At 37.3% G+C, this 15,278-nt stretch overlaps 1 protein-coding gene across 8 annotated transcripts in view; it reads right to left on the bottom strand.

Annotated features, from left to right (window-relative positions):
• Positions 1 to 907: 907 nt before the first annotated feature.
• LOC122863018 (triadin-like) overlaps positions 908 to 15,278 on the bottom strand; it is a 33,978-nt gene continuing 19,607 nt past the window's right edge. For 4 of the 8 annotated variants that reach the window (XM_044169013.1, XM_044169021.1, XM_044169016.1 and 1 more), the window contains 18 exons: positions 15,026 to 15,067; positions 14,744 to 14,797; positions 14,544 to 14,591; positions 14,098 to 14,391; positions 12,782 to 12,829; positions 12,671 to 12,709; positions 12,464 to 12,496; positions 12,270 to 12,317; positions 12,127 to 12,177; positions 11,915 to 11,962; positions 11,699 to 11,746; positions 11,548 to 11,595; positions 11,252 to 11,374; positions 11,063 to 11,098; positions 9,995 to 10,039; positions 9,877 to 9,903; positions 6,613 to 6,657; positions 908 to 5,973 (listed from right to left, as the gene is read on the bottom strand). In XM_044169013.1, coding sequence (XP_044024948.1) covers positions 5,822 to 5,973; positions 6,613 to 6,657; positions 9,877 to 9,903; positions 9,995 to 10,039; positions 11,063 to 11,098; positions 11,252 to 11,374; positions 11,548 to 11,595; positions 11,699 to 11,746; positions 11,915 to 11,962; positions 12,127 to 12,177; positions 12,270 to 12,317; positions 12,464 to 12,496; positions 12,671 to 12,709; positions 12,782 to 12,829; positions 14,098 to 14,391; positions 14,544 to 14,591; positions 14,744 to 14,797; positions 15,026 to 15,067 — 1,229 coding nt within the window. In that variant the 3' untranslated portion in view covers positions 908 to 5,821. Of the gene's footprint in view, positions 5,974 to 6,612; positions 6,658 to 7,975; positions 8,009 to 9,876; positions 9,904 to 9,994; positions 10,040 to 11,062; positions 11,099 to 11,251; positions 11,375 to 11,547; positions 11,596 to 11,698; positions 11,747 to 11,914; positions 11,963 to 12,126; positions 12,178 to 12,269; positions 12,318 to 12,463; positions 12,497 to 12,670; positions 12,710 to 12,781; positions 12,830 to 14,097; positions 14,392 to 14,543; positions 14,592 to 14,743; positions 14,798 to 15,025; positions 15,068 to 15,278 lie in introns of all 8 variants that reach the window. The other 4 variants (XM_044169020.1, XM_044169015.1, XM_044169014.1 and 1 more) reach the window with 4 other exon arrangements.

Below are 15,278 nucleotides of genomic sequence, written 5' to 3'. Positions count from 1 at the left end.
AGTCCCCATTGGCCAACAACTTTTGGAGTGACAGGGCACTACGAGCATGATTGGGTTTTGTTTGGTTTCAAGTTATTTTTATTCTCTTAATTGTTATTTTTTTCATTTGATACTTGGGAGATTTTGTTCAAAAATATTGAAACAATTCTAATCCCAAAACCTTTTTAGAAATTAAAACACAACCTCTGAAGTCAATATGTAACCAATCCTTGCTGCTGAATCCACAATTTCAAACTATTTGAGATGCTTTGGAGTGTTTGTTTCTAGAGCTTGTTGTTTTTCGCTAACATTGTTGACTTCTCAACATCAAAGATTAACTCAAACAAAGGTTTAATTTATGGGGAAACGTTTCACTTGTACATCTACATTCATGACTCCAATTTGCACTTGTTAATATGTGTTGAGTAAAGGTATTGCTGCCCAGTTTGTTTATTAGCAACATTTGGTTACACATCAGGAAGAAATCAATAAGTATAAAGAGGTTGGTGTTCAAGTCAAATGCTTTGTGCACCCTAACCACCAGGATTCATGTCCTGTCTCAGGCTTCAGCTAAGGGTTTATTTTTATATATTTCACTTACTGTAGGGAAATCATATTAAAAACATTGACAGTAAATACTTGTGGATGCCTTCAACATGAACATTATATCCTTATGTTGATTTAAAAAAAAATGTCATTCAGGCAAAAATTACGTGTCTATAAACATATTTGGCAAAGTAAATTACTCTGTATTTATATATTGCAGGAGACAGGGTTGTATCATATCCTCATACATCAGGCAGGTTTTAATTTGACATGTTTTGTTGTTCCAACAAAGCCCACTAAATGTGTTTTAGGCTGAAATATCCCCATAACATCAATCTTTTGCTAGTTATACTAGCTTGTAAAAATATAAAGAAAGACAGAGTAATGGCCTCACAAATTTTTATTGAAATTATGACTCACAAAATGCATTTTGGTGATTGTATTCTACATATTACCTCAGCAGATATCCTCAGTAGAGTCCCTTAAGTGCCATTTTAGCAGCCTGAACTGTCTCTTATGACATTTAATTGGCTCCTAAAATGTTTAAAACTGTCAGTGAGTCTGGCTGCTAGCCTTATCATGTGATTACATCATACACCTCTGCTTTATAATACATGCAACAGGTAGTTTATACTGTCTATTTTTGAAACATACTTAAAATGATTGCCCACATTACAGTCTGATGATACTGAACAACACAAAAAAAATCTCTAATTGAAACAAATGACATTTTTTTCTGAGCAAACCAGTGTATGAATCCATTTTTATCTCATTCAGTGTGAGACCTAATGAGCTGATCAGTCTCCAGAGTGCAACACAAAATAAACTATTATCTACAGTCTTTATACAGCATCTGACTGACTGTTAATGTGTTTTTTACACTGGTGAGTGAAGCTTGTGTGTGAAACTGAATTACAACTGTGTTAATTACAACTCAAATGTGATACTGTCTTCCTTTAAATTACACCATCATGCAAATTACATAAGAAATCATTAACAAAATAAGTGATCATTCTGAAAGACCCAAACAACCTCAAACCATATTTGTTCAGTGGATAAAATTGCTTCAAAAACAACATTTATACAGCAATTAATCTGCTCTTTGTGCTGAAATTACAACACAGTCATATTTCCAACTGACTTTAAATATTGAAACATTTCAGACTAATACTGTAGATTTCATTCAGAAAAACAAGCACAGGATAAGTACTGTATGGCACTGAGGAGTTGAAATTACATTCAGTAACACCTCTGAAAGTCTTCTGAAACCTTTACAAAGTCCTATTTTTAAAACATTGACTCTGCAGCAGGCATGAAACTTAAATACAGCTTCCTCCAGGGTTCACACGTGGCATGAACCTGAGTTTGAATCCCCTGAATCCTCCTTAGAGGAGTGAAGAAAACCAGTAAATCATTGTCAAACTATGGTTTAAACAATAGCCATATTGCATGGTACCTGCATGATACCAAGCAACATTTACTGCTGGTTTCCCTCTTTTTACACTGCTCTCTTTTGAACCTCACTCAGTTCTCAGAGAACCAGAGTTACCCTGGTAACCAAGCATTTCAGAGTTAAGCATGTCCAAAAAATATTAGCTTTGATACATCAAATTAATAGCTAGCAAAAGGCTTAAAACTAAAGTTTATTTGTCTTGTGTGTCCACCTCGAAACATTGCTCTACAGCGCTACTAGTGGTCAGAAACTCCACAGGAAACCTTTAATGGCAAGTGGTCATATTGGGTAAGTGGAGAGTTGTATTAAAGTATTGTACTTTTAGAGCATTAGACTGTTATAATTGTGAAAAAATAGTCACTGACCAACAAATATGGGAAACCCAGTCCAAAATGTTTCAGCAGGTACAGATCAACAAATATAATATCTCCGTGTAACTGCTTCAGCAAAACTTCAACTACTGAAAAACTGAAGTGAAACATATTGATAAGAGCATTTTTGCTTCAAGTGCACACACTGTAATCTTTCAAAACTACAGCAGTACAGTGACAACATGCATGGAAAAAATTTGACTTGTTCTTAACAGAATAACACAAACTATTGTACCTATACCTGTACTTTTCAGATTCACATCAATATTCATGAAGGCTATGACACTTGTTGTATACAGTCTAGTGAGATTAGATTAGATTAGATTAGATAAGATTTAAAACATAATTACAGCACACAGCTGCAGCTGTATGGTGTAATTACTCTCTGTTAATATCATACAGCTGCAGAGCAGCTGAAGTTTCATGGCCTCCAGACATAAGAGCAGCAACCTACTGCTGCGTCTCCCACCTGGAATAGGATTCATTTTCAAAATGATTCATCTATTAACAAAACACCTGAAATAAACACCAACGCCAGGTGTCTTTTAAATGCCACTCCAACAACCACACACACTCAGTAGGTTGCTACTGTAAATGGTTGTCAGATCTCATCTGGCCATGAAACATGACTCTTCACACTTACATTTGTCAGGCCTGTTGACCTAAACCCTGCAGGCCGACAGAAAGCTTGGGGCTAGCTTAACCTCATTTCACACTTGGACTTATTAACCTGGAGTTTACATCAAGCCTCAGGTTAAATGTTCACACTCAAAAATCAGAGCCCATAGTTAATGTGTTCAGCATGCTAACAGCAAACAACTAGCTGAGATTTGATTGGACATTGCTTTGGTTCTAACCCAAATTCACACCAGTGATTTCAAAGGTGCATTCAGAGTGAACATGAAGCTATTTTGCTTCGCTTTATTGTGCAATTAACAAACTCTACAGGGGATAGCTGTTGCTGTTAGCTTGGTAGCAACATTACCATTACCAATGGTGCATGTGCAAAGTGTAACTCTAACAGCTCAGACTCATGACAAAACTCAACAGGAACTCCAGTTCTCTGTCATTTTTTACCCAGTTTGTCTTATTTTCCTCTTGTCTCTACAGCAGAGTCATACAGCTGCAGGACGAGTATACATTTTTTGTTGGAGTGGAAGCAATTTCAGATGCGCCTTCACCTTAGTTTGCATCCTAGATTAAATCTGCAACTTTTCCTATCCACTCACTTTCCAGTGACTTTGTATGCATATCACCTCTGAAATTAGCTCTGGTTTCAGTCTGAACACACCTTAAGACTTTTTGGGGATAACCCTGAAAAGTTGTGGACAGACCTGCAACACAATGAGGATTAGTAAGCCGTGGGCTAAAGGTACGGTAGCCCCACATTATTGCCACACCTCAAACATCAGTCTCCAGTTAAACAACTGCTCTAAATCAGTCCACATGGTATTAAACTGTATGTAACCATTCCAACAGTACGAGTGCCTTACGCTGCATTACCATGTAGCTCACAGGTGAAACTGAACTTTAAAAACATGGAGGAATTAATATCAGACACCTCGTGGATTATTAGGAACTGTAAGTGTGAATAAACTGTTAGCCGAGGGCAAACGCTGCAGCAGGCCCTGGACTAATGTGGGTCTTATCACAGGATTAATCCTAGTGTGAAAACCCCTTTTGGTTCTTTTCAGTCGAGTTTTCATTCAGTAAGACAACAGCAAATTGCCGGTAATGCTCAGCAACAGTTTTGCAGCAACAACAAGGGAGCCTTGTTGGTAAGATACAAAACCAGCGTGAGTGAGGTAACTGAAAATATGACAATGTATCAGGCTTAGTAAAGAAGCTGATGATTAACATGACACAAATGACATTTATCCACTGTAGCAGACATCACAGCGTCTCATTAATTGGTCACATCAAAGTTGTCCTGTACAGACTCCCTGTCTCTGAACATGCTAAGTTAAAATAACTGGTACGCTAAGACAGTTTGAGATCCTACGTGATCAAACATGCAGCAATATGACATTTACTCCATTGATTGCACGAACTGCACTTCATTCATAAGAACAAAGCTGACATGTCATCAAGGACTTATGAGGTTTAAAGATTTACATGGGAAATAGAAACAAAAGGCCAATCAAAAAATATCAGTATTCAAGTATTAAATGATTAGTATTAGATGAGGGGACCATATACTGTAAACTTAATCTTCAAGCCAAGTTAAATTAGCAACTTCTTCTAAAGACAAACATTAAAACAAAGCGTGTCAGTGTCTGGGAATGAAAAACATCCAACAATTACATTTAACATGTCAAAGTTTCTCTTTAAACTAAGTAAACTGTAGTGCCTTTAATTTAAATGAAGTATGTTAAGGTGAGGTACACAACTGTAGCCTGTCCTGCAGTTTCATGCAGATACGGCTGAGGCGAGCTCACCTTCCTCTTTACTCCTGCCTGATATCAGGTCATCTAAGAAGAAAATGCCTCATCATTATTCATCACTCAACAACATTTAACATGTTGATGAGACTGATGTTCACACTCATGAGCAGAGACAGGGAGGCTGCTTGGATCAACTGTGGGAGCTCCTGGGATTTGACCCTCCAACATTTGCATGCTAAAGTGTTGCAGAACACAGCTAAGCAGCAAAACACAACTGGTCTTGTTATGGTACGCAGGATAAGGGTGATTTAAATAAAGATAAAAAATAAAAGAGGATACAAGTAACAACTTGTCGTATCTTACATTCTCAAGTCACAATTAAGGGTCTAAATGTAAGTCTCTGCATTGCTATTTATAGCTCTTATTGTAAAAAAAAAAAAAAAAAAATTAAATATGCGACATGCCTATTCAAGTAATATTTAATCACATTCAAATCCAATACAAGTTCTTTGGTTTTCTCATCATCCCTTTTCACATATTATGTGCAGCTTAAAAAAAATTATTTTAAAACTAAAAAAATAATGTTTCTCACTGTGCATGACTGTTTTGTCAGTGCAAGTGCCTTAAAGTAAAAATGTTAAATTAAACAGAAAGCTTATATTAAACTGGACTGCAAAAGTAAACTGAAAAACACCATGCCAATGGTGTGAACATTTATTTCAGCCTAAATTTCAAATGTAGGTATTATGTACATTATAGTGAGTTATGAATATTCACATAATTGCTTCCTTGTTTGGATGTTGGTGATATCATATTATATCTAAGACACAAGCAAGGCCTGGCAGTGACGACTAGTGAAGCAAAACACAGGGAAGCATCAGCTGAGAGGAAAATGGGAAATATCAACAGAAACCCCAGGAGCTCAACCACATAGAGAGAAAAAATACATAAATAAATTAAAGACAAAATAGTTCTGTCCACTCTTATCTGTTTGTCTGTGGTTTTCCTCAGAATTTAAGGATCTCACAGATTTAAAATATCTCCCCCTGCTGGACTGGGAGATGAAAGAGGTGAGCGTTCAGGTTGTCCTATTGCCCCGCCGCCCTCGCTGCTCTCTGCTGTTCCAACATGGACCTGAGTGCAGGGGACATCATGGTGGGGGACATGGCTGGGGTGAAAGGTCGCAAGGGGTACTGTGCATTTTTACCAGGGACATAAATGCACTGGAAGTATCTCTGGCCTGTGAAGATAGCAAGATGAGATAGATAGATGAGTGATAATGGGGATGGTTTAAAATAAAATGAACATGATCATGGTCGATTATACTGGTGGTGAAGGGGAGAATGGAGTCCAAATTGAGCTTCAGCTTAGAAAACTTTTTAATATGGAGTTCTATATGGGCCAATTTTTAACCCTAACCCAAACTAGTAGTAAACGAGCTGAGCCCGAGACTAAAACCAAACTGAGATAATAACAATTTAACAAAACCTCTGGGAGTTCCTGGTTCCCAAAAGTAATGCAAAATACAACTACTCAACATTTAGAGAGAAGAATATCCCCATGAAATATAGGCCATAGGTCCAGCAAAGCAACACCTATCCCCGGTAGCTGATTGGTTAAGGTGCATACCATATAACCACAACATTCCTGGTTCAATTCTAGCTGGGGACCTTTGTTGCACATCATACCTCCCTCTGTCTCTCTTCCCTTATTTCCTGTCTCTATTCTGTCAGCTATCTACTGAAGGCAAAAAGGCAAAGGATAAAAATCTTTTAAAAAGTGCTTTCCTTTTTGATAAAGGTTTACACAAGTTTTCAGAGGAAACTACTATTTATTTTTTACTTACAATAAAAAACAAAAAACTTTCAGCAACTCAAACCTGGTTTCTTCTTTTCTGTAGTATTGTCTTCAGCCTGGGGCTCTTCTGCAAGAAACAGGATAAAATACATTGATATATTGTGTGTGAGCTGTATGGTATGTGAGTGTGTGTTTGTGTGGGAGAGAAAGAAGACAAGGGATGAGTGTCTACATGCATGTAAGTAGGGAAAGGAGGAGAGAGAGCCTGTAAAAAGAAAAAAAGGGTTTCATTCAAACAACACACTGTGATGTTCTTTTGTATTCTTGTGCTCTTTCATTCTCCTGTTAAAGTCAAGCTGAAATTAAAATTCATTTTTGCTAGAAATCAACATAAATCTTCTTGATATTTGTTTTGACTTGTGTGCTTCTTTTGTGCCAACTGTCATTAACAAACAGAAAACATTTAAATGTTGTTTTTCTGCAATGACAGCGCCCCCAATTTTGATGGAAAGAAAACACAATGGGTCTGCCAAAATGTTGAATGTTGAAAAGGGACAGACAGATTAAACTGCTAATGGTGGATAAATGTTTTATATAAACATTCGTTGGCTACATGTTCTCCTGTCAGTAGCGCACCACACTAGCTCACAAATTATATAGACAATTTCAAAGAAAATGCACAGCAGCTATTTCATTACTGATATTTCATTACACAAATAGTGAGGAGAATTCCAATTTCAGTTTGAACTTTTTGATTTATGGAGGAAATATTTCAAATACTCTGCGTGGGACCTTTTCTCTGAACTATACAAGGTCATTTTCTCTCAGATGTAGATGTCGTCTATCAAGAGAACTGTGGTCGGTTTCGTTAGGAATTCTATCGTGAATAAAACAGACCATTTGAATATTGGTTGGTAGTGTCCATAAAGTAGTGAAAATAAAGCACATCTTTACAGATTCATGGATGTTCGTCTTCCCTGCTTGCCTGCTTTAAGCATCCGAAACAACCCAAATCCAAAAACGGCAGCAAAATAAACCTATACATGTAAGTTTGGGTCAGAGAAATCAAAGAATTTTTGATCGCATACTAAGAAACGGGAGCTTCTGTTTCAGATGTTAATATAAGGACAGTGTAGAGTCACTTGGGGCAGTGGGGGCGTGTTGATACTCCACTGGAAGACTCAATAAGAACAGAACACTAATACCCCAATTTAAAGGGTTTTGGTTCATGGATTTAATCAATTCAGCTAAGTATTATTGTTGCTATATTCATCAAAGGCCATAATCTTTTCCAATGACTCAAGGCGGCTCAAAAGGCCAGTAATCTTGTTTCAATCAGCTCATCTCATTAAATTCTAATCACTTATGTCCCTAATGTCGTTAAAAGCGGGCGCCTGTTCGTATTGAGTTAACCAGTGGAAAAATGATGGAAATTAACTGAATACCTTAGGCTTTACAGGAAGCTCTTTTTCCATTCTCTATGAACAACAAGCATATGGTATTAAACATTACTGTAAACAAACACTACTTTATGTCTGTGGCTATTCTCAGTCATCCAGGTGAGAGAATAGCTAGAACCACGACGGTTGATTTATTGTTTTAGTCTTGAACATGGTTCCCTATTTATCCAGGAGGCTTTTTCAGTTCTATTTATTAGTGGAAATACAAACAACTATATCTCCAACCAAATACATTTCTAAGCAACTATTAGGCATTATCTTAAAGCCCCTACAGTACAGACTGTAAGCCCACCCACACAGGTGTTTTCACTTATGTTGCGCTTGATTGACATCCCCCAAGCTGTGCTATTAATACTGTTGCACTTGTTAGCTCAACACCTGTGTAAGTGTACAGGGCCTTTAACGCCTTTCTGGACAAACGTAGTACCAATCAGGTTATGTTTTTTATCAACATGTCAACAAAGCATTCTGCTAAATCTTTACTGTCAAAGCTGTTCATTTGTTTTTCAACACTATTTTTGTGCTACCTTAAGCATGACTTAAATGGACAGCCGAGTGGCATCCACTTCCATTATATTTGAGCGGAGGCAGACATCTCTACGGCCTGTATCTCTAAAACTCGGCAACTCACACCAAAACAATCTAGATGGATAAATAGCACTGCATGTAAGAGGAAAAATATGTATTTTGATTTTTTTGCATTGGTCATTTTAGCAAGTACCCCAAAACATGGCTGTAGTACTTATAACAGGAGCGAAGGAGGAAGTCAGCTGACTATGGGTCAACTAAAACATCAGATTTTAACAAGGGAGACCGCTGTGTGTTTCTGCGAGTCAACATTGTTGTTTTTTAAAGCATGACCACGATCATCCCTAACTTTAACCAAGTGTTTATTACTGTCACCATGACAACAAAGGTCCCCTTAACTTAAAGTACTTATTTTAACCCAAACCATGATTTTTCCCTAAATATAACCTAAAATCTTTCCCTAAATCTAAAGTGGTTTTGTGCCTGAACCTATCCAAATCTTAACTACAGTGTTGTCACATCATAAAACAGACTTATTTTCCTGATGTGACTTGTAACAGTTTTAGGAGACATGGACAAAATGATGTCGTCCTGCTGATGGGGACATCAGATCACAAAATGCTTCTGTGTTTTGTTTTAGAGGGCATAAACAGCCAACTTATTTTGTTGTTTAATTTGGACTTGTTGCTGCTGCACTGTGAGACCATCACACCACTTCCTGCATTTAAACTAAAGGTCGCCATTAAAAATATTATTGCAAAATAGTTGCTGATGAATGGAAATTCAGGGTTCAGTGGAGACACCAGAAGAAGCAGAACAGAGAATGTTGGATATAGGTTGTACCTTTAAAACATAACCTTCTTCTGTTTTGCAGGGATGAGGTCCAGAGCACATTGCTATAGCGAGAGGTTTGAAGGTTCACTAACTAACACATCGACAAACAGTATGTCTTCATCAGAGTTTTTACTCTCTGAAAGGAGTAAAGAAAGCTCTCTTTCAAACCTAAACAGCGATAGAGAGGACACCTGACACCGCGTATCAGCTACATACAATGTCCGACACTGTTTGACAGGCAGTTTGACACCAATTCATTCCTAATCATGTGACTCTGACATGACAGCCAGGTGATCCTAACGACCAGCAGGTGACAGCAATCTTGACCAGTCAATAGAAGTGATGAAGCTGCTTTTATGAAACATCTTCCACATGAAAACAAAAAATCCACCATCGTTGACTTCTGGATAAATAACACCATTCACATTTGAGTTCAAAAAGTGTTAATTATTATTATTTAGTCATCATGGTGACTGGACATTATTTGCACTGGAGATAAACAACTTTGATGCTCTCATACTCACTAGCTTGTGATGGGTGTTTCTCTTTATCTAAAAAGTGAGAAGGGGGGAAGAGAGAAACTGATTCATATCAAATGTACACGACATACATTTGATTCACTTTCTAATTTTGAATCCATACCTTGAGCCTCTTTGACAGATTTCTTTTCAGCCTTCTCAGCTTTGCCTGCGAGAGGAGAGACAGCCCTATTACAGCCTGCCAAATAACTCTCCATAATTGCGGTGTGCATTTAATATTCTTGCAATATTATTCCCCTCTCAGTGTAATACAGCTTGACATGTCCCTAATTAGAACTTTATCATGCATAACAAAGCCCATTTAATCTCATAATCTGCGAGTATGTTTACAAGAGGTGTGATTTTTCTTGAAAGATGTCAGTAGAGACTTAACATTACCATGTCTCAAATATAAAACTTTGTTTTCAGAAAAATCCACCCTCTTGCCCGCTCTTCCACTGTTCAGTTTGTGTTTATATGACAATAATTCCTCTGTTCAGTTTCTTAGAATTTCCTCCAGAGCCAAAGAACGCTTTATAAAAATTGTTTCACATGCTGTCGAGCTATGTCTCAACATGGAGCTCCCCACAAACCTTATGAATATCGATATAATCAAGAGGTTGTTCATGTGCATCAAATAATCAAAAAGATATTTGGGAGTCACTCAGTGCTGCAGACATTTTTACTTTCATCATCATTTCAATAAATGTAGGATTATGCTTCTTTCAAATTTATCTCATGAGTTTGTATTTTCAATGCAGCAAGTTGAATGGATGACTTTTATAAAAAGGTAGGTGATGTAGCCTTGTTTAGTCTTCAGATGAATGATTTTGTGTCTGTGCATTTCAGTGTCATGCTTGGAACAAAAAAAGCCTAAAACAAAAATTGTTAATTAAAAAATTCAAAAGGAAACTTCTGGGGTAGCACAGTGGTCTGGGGGCTAAGAAGCACACCACATTAACTGCAACGGCTCGAATCCAGTGGGGGACCTTTGTTGCATGTCATCCCCCTATTTCTCTCTCCACACATTTCCTGTCTGCCTCTCAACTGACGATTAAAGGCAAAAATGCCCCCAAAACATCAAACAATACATGCCTTCTGTGGCCATTGACATATCTGTAGAATATGGATTTAATCCACAAGTAAACCAACAAATACAAGCGTACATACATGTATTAAAATGTGCACTTACTTTGCTTCTCCTCCAATAATTTTGATCTTGTCTTGGCTGAAAATAAAACGACATAAAAAGTAAGAACTGCAGGTTTCAGTACAAGAGTCCTGCTCTGCTCCACAGGTCAGTGAAATCCTAAATGCTCAAGGTAAATAATCTGAGTCCCACATTAGAGAAAGTAAGAAAAGCAACTCTCTGATGTCTTACCTGGTTCAGACGAAGATCTGGCAGGTTTCTCCTCCTTTGCCTGAGAGGTTACATTCGCCCTCTTTACAGCTTCTAGTCTCGTTCTCAGTCTGATCGGCTGTGGACGTGGTTCTGGATCTGGATCTGTTTAAGACAAATTGATACCTAGATTTAAATTTATATTACTTGCACCAAATTCTGGTTTGGCATCTGCATAAGCACAAAAGATAATTCAAGTGAGAAATTGGAATAAATTGGATGATTGGATGAAGTATGAAATTTAATTTTAGTGAGCTCATGCATGTTCAGAGTTCTACCTTTCTTGGCTGTAGATGCCTTGGATTTGCTCTTGACAGGTGATGCTTCTGAGAGGAGCAAAAACAAATGGTCTCCAATCATTTTTCACGTCACTGACATGAATGATGATTGACTTTATGCAAATGAATGAACGTCAGTGTGTGTAGTTACCTGTCTTTTTAGAGGCTGATTTCCTCTTCTGTCGTTCAGCTGCAGGCTCTAACATAATGAGGAAAGAGCCATGATTAGTGGCCTGAATATTTTTTTTGCTTAGTAAAATATTAGCTGCTCCTGCAAATGAGGGAGGGAAGTTCTTTGTGTTAGTTTTCATATAATTTTCGAACTTTTAAAATTTCTATGACACCCTCTGGCTTAATGATGTTTTACCTTTCTTAGCAACCGCAGCAGTTTTGGTTTTCTCTTTTACAACTGGCTCTGTGAAAACAAATGCACCGGGCTCAAAGATGTAAAATATAAATGAATACAGTCTTAAAGCCATTTTCCTGACACCACATTAAGGACTTCTCATGCCTCAATATTGTAACTTTTGAAGGAGCTTGTTTTTTCTTATTTGTTTATGTGAAGTAAGTGCTCATTACCTTTCTTAGCCACTGCAGGACTTTTGGTTTTCTCTTTCCTTGCTGTTGGCTCTGTAACAAAAATTACTTACTAAGTACAGTATATGTTCAATTACAATGAATATTCCTTAAGACAACCATATTTAGTTACAGTGTTTATTCACCTTTCTTTGCAGTGCCAGCTTTGGTTTCGTCTTTCGAAACAGCAGCATCTATAATTATTAGAATTATGTTATTCATATCTTACTGAATTTTGTAATTCTGTTTTTATTTACAGCAATGCACAGCTCAAATTGCTGTCCATTTGTAACAAAACTCAAGTGTATGCCAGTGAAAACACTAAATTAGTGAGCTTTACCTTTCTTTTTCTTCTCTTTGCCCGCTGCTGGCTCTGAGGGGATAATTGGAGTGAAATGGCCATGCAAAGTTAATTTTCCATAATGAATGCATTCATACAGCACATTGTGTCATTGTACATCACGGTTAAATGCTGCAGCTACAGGTTTGTTACGTGGAATACTCCAGTTTACAGACAAATGAAGCATTCAGTGGAAGCATACAGTACCTTTTTCTGAATCAGCAGCCTTGGTTCTCTTCTTTGCAGCTGGAAGACATCAGATATTGTTAACTGCAGTAATTAAGAGAGTGTGAGTCTAACTTATTAAATAGTTTGTACCTTTCTTGGTGGAGGCAGCCTTCACGTCTTTCTCAACAGTCTCTGGTTCTTTAAAAGAGAAGAGTTTAGGTAAGTCATGAAATTGAAGTTTAAGTTATATTTTTCTTCAAAAGCAAAGATTTCATTTAATGTTACAGCAGTAACATTTTAAATCTTGATCATTCATTCCTATGCTGAGGGTAAGATATGTGTTTATATTGTAAATCATAAAGTTTCCAAAGATTATTTTATGTTTCCACGTTTTTAAGAAAAAAGAACGTACAAACAGTACGTCATTACACTTTGAAGTAACGTTTTCAATTTGGTGAATATCTTGATTTGAAATGAAACTCATCATTTACTCTTTTCAGACTTTTTGCATCCCAGCAGATCCAAATATGTATTATTTTAAAAATGTAAACTTCAATTTGCATAAAACCTATGTCCCTAAACTGCAACACATTCTGGCTAATATGTGACCAGGATACCAAAGAGAATAGAGAGGTTTAATGATGGTGAGTTTTTTCTGTTCAGAGTTTTTAGATTTTCTTCCTCAACCTCTGGAAGGCAAGGCAATTTCTTTGTAGAGAACATTTCATACATTAAGGCAAAGTGGTTTATATAGTGCATTAAAAATATTAGTAAATACATTGAAGATGAAATGTGAATTAAAAGAGAGAACTCATTTTGAAAGAAATTCTAAAGAAGAAAAACCAAGCATTAAATACTGGATAGGTCAAGGTGGACGTGCAGAGTGGAAAATAATGAGTGCTTAAGGTTCATCATATGAAAATAAAAGTGATCTTAAAATGAGTCAGTCAGGGAAAGTCTGTGGTGCATAGCAAGTAATTCTTATCATTTTACTTTGTATTGGTGTTTAACACTAAAATGTTTTTTTATCTCTAAAGCACGCCGTCATCTGTAAGTCTGGTTTATCATCTTTGTTCTGTACACAGCTCTGCAGCCTTACCTGGTCAAATCTGATAAACGTTTGCAGTCTTAGGTATTTCCCAGACATTTTTTAAATGTCAAACCAAATTCCAAATATAAAATTATAAAGGTTGTATATGTCTTTGAGTGACACAAGGTTTTGCAAGTAAGCCAGATTTCTCACAAATGCTGTAAATGAGATAATAGTTCTGTCATATTGACTGACAGATTTGAATCTGCACGTACTGTATGGTAGTTTACTTGTGTGTTATGAATGCTTAGTCAAAAACATAAGAATACGATGTTATGGATAAGCATCATTTAAGGATTCAGGGATTTGGGACTGATTCCATAGTGACTGTGATTTGGCTAAATGAGTCTCAGTTGTGATTAAATCATCTACTGACTCTTCTCTCCCTGGACTGGCGCTACAGCAGGCTGAGCTTCAGCAGCTGGAGTCTGGATCTCAGGCTGAACAGGAGCCTCTTGTTCTGTGGCTTCTGGCTGGACTGGCTCAACTGGTGGGATGGGATGTACTGGTTCTGGTTGAGGCTGCATCACCGGCTGCATTGGCGGTTGATATGGTTGGTATTGTGCATAGAGCGGGTGCATCGGTGGAAGTGGCTGTTGCTGATACAGAGGCTGCAGTGGTGGAGCTCCGGGATGGACCGGGTGAGCGGTCAGAACAGGAGCGGATGGAGCTAAAAAAACAATGACATGTTTTTATGTTCCAGCAGAAGAGACTAAAAACATGGAAAAACATATGATCACACTGGTCAAAACATATTAAAGGAATAGTCTTTTACTGACATTATACTTATACTTAAAGTTGATATGACAACAGTGTAAATACCTGACATGGTCGGAGGAGGGTACGGGTTGTCTGTGACGATGTGATGAACTGGAGGATAAACAGTTTATTTGACATTTAAGCAGGTTGACATTTGGAGGTAAATAGATTAGCATATTTGAAGCAGGCCATCATCTCCAGAGTTATAAAATCAGATAATTATTTCCCCTGTGTGATAAATTTCCAAATTCTTTGCGACTTACCGTACCAGCCAGGTGGAGACGGGCAGTAGACCGGTGCAGGTCTACAAGGGCCAACTGAAACAAACACATATATATATATATATATAAATATATGTTGGTTGTTTGTTGTTTGTATCATTCTAAATGACAATTTGGATTTTGTGTATTAAATTTACCATACAGATGTCCCTCCAGGTTACTACATGAAAATAATTACATATACTAATTATATATATTGTATAATTACATTTGTATAGGTACTTTAAAAACAACAAGTCATAATGAAAATAATAGGTATCATACCTTCTTCTCCAGATTCTGGGACCTCTTCTTGTTTTTTGGTCTCTGTCAAAGAAAAATAACCAGATGAAAAAACATCTCACTTGTTAGTTTGTTGTCCAAGCTGTGTGCCTATCTCCCTCTCTCCCTATTTTCTCCTCCTTGTCCTCCCTTTTCACTCAGGCTTCTCTGTGCTGGACCATCGACCCTCCTGGGACCTCTCTCTCCCTTGCGTGCATGTTGTCCTTGTCTCTCTCTCCCTCTGTGTGTTTGTTTC

The sequence above is a fragment of the Siniperca chuatsi genome, linkage group LG16 (assembly GCF_020085105.1).
Source record: "Siniperca chuatsi isolate FFG_IHB_CAS linkage group LG16, ASM2008510v1, whole genome shotgun sequence".
NCBI classification, from domain to species: Eukaryota; Metazoa; Chordata; class Actinopteri; order Centrarchiformes; family Sinipercidae; genus Siniperca; species Siniperca chuatsi.
This window is presented reverse-complemented; position numbering and strand designations above follow the sequence as displayed.